General features: G+C 37.1%; 1 protein-coding gene across 1 annotated transcript in view; it reads left to right on the top strand.

Moving 5' to 3' along the window:
- Positions 1–13,590, top strand: part of LOC150077598 (phospholipid-transporting ATPase ABCA1-like) — a gene marked incomplete at its 3' end in the record, with an annotated part of 856,770 nt that overhangs the window by 759,914 nt on the left and 83,266 nt on the right. Inside the window, exon 42 of the mRNA XM_090386943.1 lies at positions 10,829–10,970. Coding sequence (XP_090243069.1) covers positions 10,829–10,970 — 142 coding nt within the window. The remainder of the gene's footprint in view (positions 1–10,828; positions 10,971–13,590) is intronic.

Raw genomic sequence — 13,590 nt, 5'->3', positions numbered from 1 at the left:
AAATCTGTTTAATTGCACTAAAATGATCTTTGTCATCATCTTCTGACTAGTATTATCCAATAAATGGTGAACCTGATTTACCAAAGACATTTTGATTTCTGGATCGCTTTATGCCAATTTTTGTTGAAAGAAGAAAAGCTAGAGCACATTATTTTTTTGTATTTGGCAATAATAAAATGATAAAATCAGCATCCCAACACTAGTCAAAGAAGACTTCTAAGTTCTCTGCAATCACTGAAGAATGGTACAGAAATACTACAAAACATCTGAGAATAATCTCAGATGTTTTGTAGAATTCTTAGTCTGTTAAAAAACTAAAGACTACAATCTACACAAGTTGAAGTGCTTAATTTAGTATTAGTAGTAGTAGCAAATAATGCAAGATGGGAAGCTCATATAGTATCAAAAAAAAAAATAAATAAATAATAATAATAAATAAATTAATCCCTTCCTACATCATCACCTGTAATGTGCATATTGATATTACTGAATCGAAAGTAGATCCACTACTGTTTGGGTGCCAAATTTTGACTATACCAAAATTACTTTTTCTTTTTTTTTTTTTGCTTCACTATCATAGCAAATCACATAGTGCTATGGTAGTTTAGCAAATATTTACATTCAAAAATCACTGCAGCCATGTGACATGTAAAACCAAAAAATGCAGTGCACATAACAATATACAGGAAAATCAATCTTGTATCACTTACCCATGTCATATGCAGGCAGGTGGTTGTTATTTTATTACTTGCCTGTGTGTAGTATATATAATGGTAGCTCATGACCATGAACTTGTTTATCTTATACAGGAAAATTCCATTACAGCACACACTATTTTAATGGAAAATTTAGCACAATGAATTAGTTGTAATTTTGTATTTTTGTAAACCAATGTAATGCATTGGTTTACAAAAATAAAAACCTGTTAAATTTTCTTCTAGCAAATTAAAATACAATTAAAATTTTTTAAATTTAAAATATATAAATAAAATACACAGGTATTGTACAAGCTTAAAACAACTAAAATTGCAAGAGGTAGGTTTTGATATATAACTGTTATCTTTTTCAAGCTGAATTAACTTACAAATGAATTTACAAATGACAAGCCACTTAAGTATATCAAAGGAATTTATTGAATTATCCACATGATCTCATGCAGCTTGATATGATTGACAATCTTGTCATCCCCATTATCATATTCCAATCTTACCATTTCATTTCTTCTCTCCCCTTTCAAGTTTCCACTGGATTGTGTTTTATTGCAACACAGTATGAGAGATTCAGAGATAATAAGGTGATACTTTACCCTGTCTCTATTTATGAAATATCTTTCACATTGCATATGCATAGCTTTGAATACCAACATTGTTGGTCACTTTCATACTCACTCATAATCACTGAATGGGGATTTATGTGGTTTCCCACATTGCCAAAAGTATTCAGCAGTAGCTAATCTGAAATCTGCATTATGTATCACATCAACATGGTTTCCCAGTCGAACTTTAGAGATGCTGAATACCAAACCATGACTGGCTTGGCCTTCAGCTGCATCACAGACATAACAGAAGCAATGGGGAACCCTTGGCACTGCAGCCGCATTAGACTCATGACACATGACATGCATGTGCTTCCTGTACACACTGTACTTAACATATTCAAATTTCACATCCGCTACAGCTATGTGGCACCATGTTCTGATATATCTATATCTGCATTTAATGACTTAACCAGTAATTCAATCACAGTAAATAATCATCAGATTATTTACTTGTGTTCCTAGATTGTGCATGTTTGCATGTTTTCACTTTTCCCATGAGGGGAGTATAATATATTCCCCATCTCCCTGACAATAGAGTCACAGACAATAACTAGACCGATCAGGCTAGCCAGATGGGTAAAGTGCCTGCCTGGCAACCCAAAAGGTCGCGGGTTCGAATCCCGCCTCGAGCTTGGATCGGAGTAAAATACAAAAACTTTGGGAGGTGCATTATGGCCACAGAAGCTGATGTGCCAACAACTAACAAAAAAAAAAAAAAAAAATCGCCCACACCTTACTTTCCAGACTTGCTGCATATCCCACTAGAAGCAGTACAAGAATCATTTCACCTATGCTTGTGGCTGCCATTAAACTATTAGTCTGTGTTTCCCCCCCCCCCTCCAGTCTAGCAGTTTTCTGGCCCACTTAACACTGCCTCAATAATATCAGCAAATATTTTTGCCTTATGGAAAAAAATTTTTTGTCATCACTGCAGATTATGATGTCGGGATGGCCTGTTACATATAGAAGTGTTGCAGCCAAGAATAAGGCACTGAATTAAACACCTGCATGAGGGGTCCCCTGCAGTTAATGATGTGCAGGATAGTTTCTTCATCTTTGTTATGATTGTCCTCTTCATCAGAAAGCTTTGTCAGGAACAGATCACCATAGAAAATTGTGGTATTCCTTAAATATGTAGAGAGATGAAATTTTGTGGCATTGAAGGCAGCCTGGATGTTCAGGTAAATGAATAAAAACTTGCATCTTTGTTGAAATACCTGCAATATGGCTTTGGGTTGCAACTGATTCGATTTCTTTCTGATCACATGATAAACCTGGGGGGTTTTATGCTCTGTGGTATGAGACAAAACAGTAACAGTACTATCGTGAAGAAAGTATGCAAAGCAAGAAATCAGCTTGTAGCCTTTGATATTATGACTGCTTGATTTCTTGGGTAGTGGTATCTTTGATTTGACTGAATAGTGATTCCAATTAGATGGGAAGTAGTGCATTTCCAGGACTTGAAGATCATTCCAAGTACAGGGGGTTCAAACACTTAATAATGAACTGAAGTATTCCATCTATTCTGGAGGTAGCCACCAGCAGAAGCACATTCACTACTTTTAAAGAGCATTGAATGCTATTCCACTAGCAGCCACCTCCAGAGTGGATTTATTTGAACAGAACAGCCCAAATAATGTAAATGTGGGTGTGCATGCTTTTGGCAAAATGTTTTTGGTTGTAATTTAATCATATCACATTTTTTATTTTTATAAACATTTTCCTCATACAGCATTAAAGGTAAGAATTGAGGCGATTCCGTTCTTAATTAGTTTTCAATGTATAGTAAATTATAACACATTCTCATTGCACAGGATTTCAGCACAAACTATTTTCATGATTTAACCTAAGCCTGATGAGTTTTTAGTTGAGTAAATCTGATTTACCAGATCTACTCAATCAGAAATTACCCTTCTGTAATCTCTCTTTCCTTCACTCTCAAGTTGAGAGTGAAGGAAAGAGAGATTACAGAAGTACATAGGGAAAAAAAAAAAAACTGTGCAAGAAGAGAGAAGAAGAAAAATGAAGAAAAAATTAGGGAAAAAATTATTATACATATAAAGAAATAAGCCAATAATGTATATTAGATATATACATGATTATAAAAGATTATATTGTCATATATCGCCCACGATCCTGGTGTCATTTTCAAGTCAACCACCAAAATTACCTTACAAGACAACAATATAGTGTCCTCTATTTCTGACATTAGGTACATGCCATGTCAAAATAGGATTATATCAAAAAGTAGTAAAATAATAATGTAAAGTAAAAATTTTTAGGTTAAATTTTTTAGGGAGGATATAAAGATTGCTGGCATGTAATTTAAGGTTGACACGACAGAGGAGCCAGAAAAATGAAAATAAAGCTAAGGTTAAAACAAAAATACTAAAAACAAAGGATATAGAAAATTTTTTATAAAAATTTAAAGTTTTTTGTAACTGTTTATAAGGCATACTATGGCTTTATGGCTAACTGGAGGTAAAATAAAGTATACTAGCTGTTGCAAAAATTTCGCAATTGGTAGCAGAGTTTTTCTCTAGCTGTCCTAAATAAATATTGTCCGTGTTTTGTCGTGAGCAGGTAAGGCAGTACGCTTCAAATCCTTTCTCATTTCTTGTATCTGAGGATACAAATTTTCTTTGGTTTCACCATCTTTCCAATTATTCAAAATGTGCATACTTCTTTGGAAACGACATTTTTTATATTCTTGTGCCCTTCTGGTAACCTTATCTTAACATGCTGGAATGATCTGACCCAAGACATTGCTACATACAATTGGCCATGACTAAATACAGGTTTAGTAAGCAAAATTCTGACTCTATCAAATGTTTGCCCTTGACAGCGAATAGGATGGAGTCAGTTCTACATATGGTAAGAGTACCCATTTTCCTTTAGCTTCTCCTGTTATTTCTAGATCCAAACAATTCTGATGCATAACTTTGCCTGTCTCATGCCATTGATGTAGGTTGGTAAACCACTTTAACCGAGGCTGTCCAGGAATTCAGTTGGATATCGCAAAAGTTCTTCAGATATAATTGTGTTAATGCTCTTGTATTGTAATGATTCATCAGGCATCATTTATAAAATTTCTAAATTGATTCTTTCACACTCGTCGTTTTTTTGGAGCAAAAATGGCATTTACATCAGTTTGTTTGTTATTTGGTTTTTAGGAGCATTAGCAACTAAGGCCATATTGCTCCGGGATATGCGGTGGTCATTCCCTGACCTTTCCGCATCCTCCGTATTTGGTGGTGACGGGCTCGAACCCCGGTCTAATCAAGAAGCGTGTGCTACGCACTGCTGCTCCTTCCCACCTGGCTACGGAGACGCCTTTACATCAGTAAGGTTGGGGCCAAAAACAAAAGGAATCAACCTTCATGAACTATTAGATTAGGATCTAATTCTATTTCATCTTGATTAGCCTCGTGTTTTCCTGTAAATAGTGAATTTTGAAAGAATTCCACAAATGAGAATATTTTAAACAATTTCTGACTATTGAGTGCCGTGAACCATGAGGAACAACTGGAAGCACTTGACGGAAATCTCCTCCCAAAACAACTTTGCCGACGAAAAGCACATCATTGTTATTCGTGATATCTTGTAATAAGCGGTTAACAACTATGAGAGCATCACAGGTAGCCATTGCCACCTCACACCTCATCCCATAGTATTAGTCGAGCAGACTTGAGTTCAGCTGCTGGACTTTATTTTGAGAAAGGAAACAGATGATTCAGTTAAATTCATAGGTAATTTGAACTGCTGTAAACTGTATGTTCCCCAGGGAGCAACATTGCAGCTATGACAGTCCAAGCAACTGGAATAACAGGAATGTTATTTCCAAGACAAAATTTTTATTATACACTGATAAACTTGAGATCCTTGAGGTTGTCACAGACATTCTCTCAGATATGCCAGACATGCTGTACTTGCTACCTGGGAGTCTAAAACGCTGATGGAACTGATATTCGGGTGACACTCAAGTCAAGTGGACCCAATTTCGGCGAAGTCCGGACGGTCTGTGACAGCCAAATCCTCTGCTTGCACCTTCACGATGGTGGGACTGTTAGTAATCCTGGGTATAACTTCCATGCACAAGCACATGGTGGGTGACCACCCAGGTGTGAACCAACGTAAGCAGGGGTCGAGGTGTGGCACCCACACCACAGGGAGGAACGCCGCCCCTCTATGTTACTAGGCAGTACTAGGTGGTAGATGACTCTCATCAACCGGTGAAATACCACCACTTTGCTTATTGGAGGCTTGAAGTGGTGGAACCCATGTTTAGTCTCTAGAGCTAAGTTCCGGTCAACCCTTCCCTATCTCTTCCATCATGCAGTATGATTGATGACTTTTGAGGTTATGATGAACGTCGTGGCGAGATCCAATATTCCTTACATTTCGAGGGTACAGCTCTAAAACGGTTTTCGCAGGCCAGCCGCTAGTTAGTACACCGGACCGAACCTATTGGTAACTCTCTAGGAGGCTTCCGGATCAGCTAGTGTATAATCTTGCTACTTCTACTCTGCCAGAGTGTGACTGGAGGGAGTCTGAGTAGTGTGTATGCGGGGAGCATTGTCGAGGCCACGTTATGTCAAGGATCTGGGTATATTCTTACCACATGTACGCCATATCCAAATTTTCATTACTTCATACAGCATGTCCCACCCACTTTTTCTTACTATTGAATACACCATGAATTGTCAAACTAATAGAACAAGCTTATCTGCGAAAAGATCTAAACCTCCCAAGGACTTCCTAATTCATTTCACAAATATACGTGGTCTCAGTTCTAATCTAAACGATGTCCATTTCCACCTGCAGTCTGCCAAACCACATGTACTTTTTCTGACAGAATCTCAGTTATCGGTTGATTCAACTACTGCTCATCTCAGATTCCCAAATTATTCGCTGTATGATTCCTTTCGCCTCAAAGGTGGTACTTGTGCATATGTCCGTTCTATATTCCCTGTCAGAGACTTGGCAATTTGGAATCTCCTCTCTTTGATCTTCTCTGGCTTAAAATCTCTCTATCTCATTGTGTCAAATTCATCTGTTGTCTCTACCGTTCTCCCAACTCCACTAATCACTTGAAGCTCTTTGACTTCCTCTCGTTGCAACTTGACTTTCTCCAGTCCAACTTTCCTAACAGTGAGGTAATTTTCCTTGGTGATTTTAATGTTCACAACTCCAGCTGGCTCCCGTTTTCTAGTCACACCGACCCAGCAGGTCGAGATGCTGAGGCTTTTGCAATTACTAATGACCTAGCACAGATTGTTCATTTACCTACAAGAATACCGGACAATCCGAATCATACAGCCAATACGCTTGATCTTTTTCTCACAAACAACCCTTCTAAGTACACGGCCGAAGTAAGAGGTCCTTTAGGCACTTCAGATCACAACTTGGTGATTGTCTCTTCTCCAATGGAACCTTTATCTCATGGCTATTCCCAACCTCGTGTTGTTTGGCATTACAAGAATGCAAAATGGGATGACCTGCGAGACTTCTTTTCTTCTTTTCCTTGGTCGGATTACTGTTTCAAAACTTCTGATGTCAACGTTTGCTCAGATCGTGTCAGTGAAATTATTCTTGCAGGAATGGAATCCTTTATCCCACACTCCACTTTAAAATCTCGTCCTTTATCTAAACCTTGGTTTTCCAATAAATGTGCTAAGGCTGTTCAAGAGAAGAATGTTGCATATCGTAATTGGCTTGTTTCTAATTCTTCAGTTTCATTTTCTGCCTACACCAAAGCTCGCAACAATTGTAAAGGAGTTATTAATCAGTCCAAACTAGAGTTTGAACAGGCTAAGAGTAGAAAACTTGCTTCTTGCCCTAATGGTAGCCGAGCATTCTGGTCTCTTGCCAAAGCTATTGGCCGCAACTTTTGCCCATCTCTGCTTCCACCTCTGTCCAAACCAGATGGTTCTGCTGTCACTTCAGCCAAGGATAAAGCTGACCTTCTAGCATCCCATTTTTCTTCCAGCTCATGTATTAATGAACTTGGTAAAACACCTCCCACCATTCCCAACACGGTCCATTCAATGCCTCCTGTGGTCTTCCGTCAAAAGGATATCAGAAGGATTTTGATGAATCTTGATGCTAAGAAAGCTCCAGGTCCTGATGGTATTTCTCCACTTGTTCTCAAAATCTGTGCTCCTGAACTTACTCCTATTCTTTGCCGCCTTTTTTCACTTTCTTATTCCAAAGGTGTTTTTCCTTGTGCTTGGAAATTTGCTCATATCCAGCCAGTTTCTAAAAAGAGTGACAAATCCCTCCCATCCAATTATCGTCCCATTGCAATTACTTCTACTCTTTCTAAAGTAATGGAGAAATCTATTAACCGCCAACTCTTAAACTACCTAGAAACCTTCCGTCTGATCAACAATCACCAGTATGGATTCCGTCAGTGTCGATCCACTGGTGATATCCTGGCTTATGTTACCCATTTATGGACTACTTCAATGGAAAGGTTCGGTGAAACACAAGTAGTTGCTCTTGACATCTCAAAGGCTTTTGATCGTGTTTGGCATAAAGGTCATTTAAACAAGCTTCCATCTTATGGTTTGCCAACTGTTTTTAGTAATTGGTTATCCAGTTTTCTCTCTGATCGCTCACTGAGGGTGATGGTAGATGGCTCTCTGTCTTCTAACTTCTCCACTAATGCCGGTGTCCCCCAAGGTTCAGTTCTTTCCCCCACTCTTTTCCTCTTGTATATCAATGACCTTCTTCCATTGACTGGAAATCCTATCCATAGTTTTGCCGATGATAGTACATTGCATTCAACTTTCCGTTTTGAGAAATCCTGTCCTGCTCAATCAGCTTCAACTTCTCGAAAATCTGCTACCAATTCCTTAAATGCCGATCTTCAGGTAATTCTCCAGTGGGGCAAAGACAACTTAGTTGATTTCAACCTTCTAAAACTCAGTCTTGTCTTATATCTCGCAAAAAGGATTCTTCTGCTCCTATGCTTATCTTTAGTGACACTCCAATTTCTAGGCAAAAGGATATATCTCTTTTGGGGATTACCCTGACTTCTAATCTCTCTTGGCACAAGCACATTACAAATATTGCTTCCTCTGCATCTAAAAAACTTGGTTTTCTGTTTTGCTCTCGGCGTTACTTTTCTTCCAAACAGCTGCTCACTCTGTATAAATCGCAAATCCGCCCTGCCATGGAATATTGTTCCCACATTTGGGGTGGTGCCCCCAAAACCTCTCTCAGGCTTCTTGATTCCATTCAGAAGAGGGCAGTTAGGTTAATTAATGACTCATCTCTAACAGAGTCTCTCCACTCGGTTTCTCATAGACGCACTGTTTCTGCTGCATGCCTCTTTTACAGATACTTCCATGGGCACTGTTCTTCTGAATTGGCTTCTATAATTCCCGCTCTCTCTTTCAAAACAGTCCGAACACGTGCCGCCACCAGCCAACATCCATTTACTGTCCAACTTCAAACCCACAGAACCAACTTTTCATCTTCCTCATTTATTCCTTCAACTGCCGTTTTCTGGAACAACCTTCCTTCATACGTATTTCCTGAAAATTACAATCTACAGAAGTTCAAGTCCAATGTCAACAAATATCTTCTTTCGTCTTCTCAACCTCCAACCCAAGCACGATACTAAGTACTACAGGTTCTAATACCTCTTGTGTTTGGGGTTCCCATAAAAAAAAAAAAAAAAAAAAAACATAGGTCTTGCCTGTGCCACCAGGACCATCTATAAAAAAAAAAGCATTATTAACTGACATATCACTGCATTGTACTGCTGTTGTTATCTCCCTGATAATATTTAACTGGTCTTCGTTAGAAGTCTCTATCATGGTTTAAAATTGTTAGTTGAGCTGAAGTAAAGTTTTGATGGTGCGAAGAGTAATGAAGATTTTCTGAAGATATCGGTACATTCCTTCGAATGACCAAATAATCACTCACCGTAAGTCTTTATTTCCCTTCTGAAATTAACTCTTATTTATTATTGACCTTGATGACAGCACTTATTTTTAATATTTATTGTTTAAAAAAGTACTTTAAAGATAAAGAAAAATAATAGTTTTGTACTATATAACCATTAAGGAAACACCTTTAACATTCGTGGTGGTGCCATCTACTGGTGAGAAACTTAACTTTATTTAATGATCACTTACTTTGATCCTTCGAAAATGGCTTCCCTATTAATATATAGATTAGAATTTTTGTATTTTCCCATTATTTTGCACACCCTGGAAGAAATATCTTCAATTTGAGACCATTTTCAGCCCAATCAGTTAGGCCTATCATTCACAATGGCCATCTCAAGAAAACAGATTCCATATTAATATATAGATTATTGGATAACAATAGACACTCCTGCCCTCACTTTACACTAATAGCCCAGAGTGTAGAAAAATGATAGATATAGTAAAGTTAACAGTATATGAATGAAGAATATAAAGTAGTTGCTTGGGTTATCTAGAAGTGCAAAAGAGAGCAGCTACTTTATATTCTTCATTCATACAGTGTTAACTTTCATATATCTATCATTTTTCTACACTCTGGGCTATTAATGTTATACGAGGGCAAGAGTGTCTATTGCTATCCTATAATCTACTATATTTCACCTCTAAAAGTAAAAAGTAAAGTGCAGCCATTATCAACCCACTGCAGGGTGGAAGCCTCCTCAACAATTCATGCTGAGGGAAATGGACCATAATCTGCCACGCTGGTCCAGTGCGGGTTGGCAGATCGACCGTATTCAGCAGTCAGGGGCTTGAACCCCGGTCTACTCAAAGAGCGTGTACTACTGCACTCCCGCTCCTGCCCACTCGGCTACGGAGGCTTTCTTAGTCATAAAGCCAAAGTATGGCTTATGAACAGCTACATTTTTTTTTTTTTTTTTTTTAATTTTTATAAAAAATTTTGTATAGCCTTTGGTCTTTGTTTTTAGCATTTCTGTTTTAGCCTTAGTTTTTTTTTTTGGCTACTCTGTCATGTCAACTTAAAATTACATGCTGAGTCTTTATATCCTCCCTTATAAACTAATAAATTTTTACTTTACATTTTTATTATTTTACTACTTTTTACTATTTTTTGATATAATCCTATTTTTCCATGGCATTATTGGCTTGTTTCTTTATATGTATAATAATTTTTTCTCCTAACTTTTTATCTTAATTTTTTTCATTTTTCTTCTCTCTTCTTTCTTTCTTTCTTCTTGCACAGGGTTTTTTTTTTTTTCCCTCTCTCCCTCTATTTATTTCTGTAATCTCTCTTTCCTTCACTCTCAACTTTTCTTACATATACTACTTTTATCTATTCTGTTACCTTTATTTATTCACCTACTTATTATACTATTATGGTTGTGAGGTCCTTTCTGGTTATTAGTAACCTTGGTCCATAAACAATTCCCTTTTTCATTCTCCTTCTTTCCCATTAATCTTTACAGTGTATATGTATCCACAGATGAATTATATATATATATATAATTTTAGTACATACCTAATAGTAGGGTTTCATATATGTATTTCATAGTATCAAAAGTAGCTTGGACCAAGCAAGGCAAAATATTGGTTACTGCCCACAGTTTGATGCCTTAGATCCATTGTTAACAGGATATGAACATCTTGAATTTTATGCTCGTCTACGAGGCATTCCTGAGAAATATGTAAAAAAGGTACATTTCTTTTTCCTTCAGTTATAAAAATAATAATAATAGTTAGTACCACTACTATAGTGTGTTAAGAATTACTCTTTTTTTTACTCTTTTTTTTATTTTTATGATTTTGAAGTAATTTTGTAAAAAATGAATATCATTAGATACAACTAGATTTTTTTTTTTTTTAATATTTGGACACACCGAAAGTTTATATTCTATATTCCTTTTATTCTTGCAATAAGTTAAATATCATGAAATATTTTTGCATGATTTCAATACAGTCACAGTGTATTAACAATGTGAAGACAATGTATGTTAATACACTGTCTTCACATTGTTAATACACTGTGTGACTTCACATTAAACTAATGTGAACAATCATAGCTTTATCTGAGAAGGATTTAAAATAGAGAAGCTTATTAGAGAAATACAACTTCTGTCACACCCAGTTGATTTATTATTTTCATTTTTAAAAAAAAATAAGAAAATATGATTTGCACTAATCTGTACTTGTACTAAATTTTTTTGTAAAATGAATTAAATATTATTCTATATTCCCTCAACTATATTAGTATTAATAATGATAAATGATCAAGGAAGCAAGCTTATGTGGCATTAGCCAAAAAAAAAAAAGTCCAACAACAATACTTGCCACTTTGCCTGCCAACCCCTCTAACAGTTTGTTTAGTTCTTCCTTGAATTTATTCAAACTCTCCACTTGCACAATACTAGATGAAAGTTAGTTCCAACAATCAACCACCCATTGGCTGAAGACAAATTTCTGTCATTTCTCTGGCACCCACCCTACAATTCAAATTTATGCTCCTTTCCCCCTTCTTTCCTGTATGCGTGCACATACATGCGTTCGTGGCCAATGTAAGATGCCATCGGTATTGAGCTCACTCAATTCTATCCTCAAATTATATATTTTGAAAATACAAATCCTAACTTTATATGAATTTTTTTTTTTTTTTTTATGAAAACCCCAAACACGAGAGGTATTAAAACCTATAGTACTTAGTACTGTGCTTGGGTTGGAGGTAGAGAAGACGAGTAATTGTTGACATTAGACTTCAACTTCTGTAGACTGTAATTTTCAAGAAATACATGTGAAGGAAGGTTGTTCCAGAAAACGGCAGTTGAATGAATAAATGGATGTTGGCTGGTAGCAGCACATATTCGGACTGTTTTGAAAGGAGAGAGCAGGAATTATAGAAGTCAATTCAAAAGAACAGTGCCCATGGAAGTATCTGTAGAAAAGGCATGCAGCAAAAATGGCACGTCTATGAGACAGAGAGTGGAGAGACTCTGTTAGAGAGGAGTCATTAATTAACCTAACTGCCCTCTTCTGAATTGAATTAGGAAGCCTGAAAGAGGTTTTGGGAGCACCGCCCCAGATGTGGGAACAATATTCCATGGTAGGGAGGATTTGCGATTTGTACAGAGTGAACAGCTGTTTGGAAGAAAAGTAACGCCGAGAGCGAAAGAGAAAACCAAGTTTTTTAGATGCAGAGGAAGCAATATTTGTAATATGCTTGTGCCAAGAGAGAGAGAGATTAGAAGTCAGGGTAATCCCCAAAAGAGATATATCATTTTGCCTAGAAATCAGAGTGTCACCAAAGATAAGCATAGTAGCAAAAGAATCCTTTTTGTGAGATATAAGACAAGACTGAGTTTTAGAAGGATTGAAATCAACTAAGTTGTCTTTGCCCCACTGGAGAATTACCTGAAGATCAGCATTTAATGAATTGGTAGCAGATATTCGAGAAGTTGAAGCTGATTGAGCAGGGTAAGGTTTTACAAAATGGAAAGTGGAATGCAATGTGCTATCATCGGCAAAACTACGGATAGTATTTCCAGCAAATGGAAGAAGGTCATTAATATACAAGAGGAAAAAGAGTGAGGGAAAGAACAGAATCTTGGAGGGACACCAGCATTATGGAGAAGTTAGAAGACAGAGAGCCATCTACCATCACCCTCAGTGAGCGATCAGAGAGAAAACTGGATAACCAATTACTAAAAACAGTTGGCAAACCATAAGATGGAATCTTGTTTAGACGACCTTTATGCCAAATACGATCGAAAGCCTTTGAGATGTCAAGAGCAACTACTTGGGTTTCACCGAACCTTTCCATTGAATTAATCCATAAATGGGTAACATAAGCCAGAATATCACCAGTGGATCAACACTGACGGAATCCATACTGGCGATCGTTGATCAGACGGAAAGTTTCTAGATAGTTTAAGAGTTGGCGGTTAATTGATTTCTCCATTACTTTAGAAAAAGTAGAAGTAATTGCAATGGGACGATAATTGGATGGGAGGGATTTGTCACCCTTTTTAGAAACTGGCTGGATATGAGCAAATTTCTAAGCAGAAGGAAAAACACCTTTGGAATAAGAAAGTGAAAAAAGGCGGCAAAGAACAGGAGTAAGTTCAGGAGCACAAGTTTTGAGAACAAGTGGAGAAATACAATCAGCACCTAGAGCTTTCTTAGCATCGAGATTCGTCAAAATCCGTCTGACATCCTTTTGATGGAAGAATGGAGTGTGTTGGGAATGGTGGGAGGTGATTCACCAAGATCATTAATACATGAGTTGAAAGAAAAATGGGATACTAGCAGATCCGCTTTATCCAT

This window comes from Mastigoproctus giganteus, chromosome 12 (genome assembly GCF_048544385.1).
Source record: "Mastigoproctus giganteus isolate SK-2022 chromosome 12, ASM4854438v1, whole genome shotgun sequence".
In the NCBI taxonomy this organism is placed as follows: Eukaryota; Metazoa; Arthropoda; class Arachnida; order Uropygi; family Thelyphonidae; genus Mastigoproctus; species Mastigoproctus giganteus.
The sequence above is the reverse complement of the archived record's forward strand: the minus strand, read 5'-3'. Positions and strand labels throughout refer to the sequence as shown.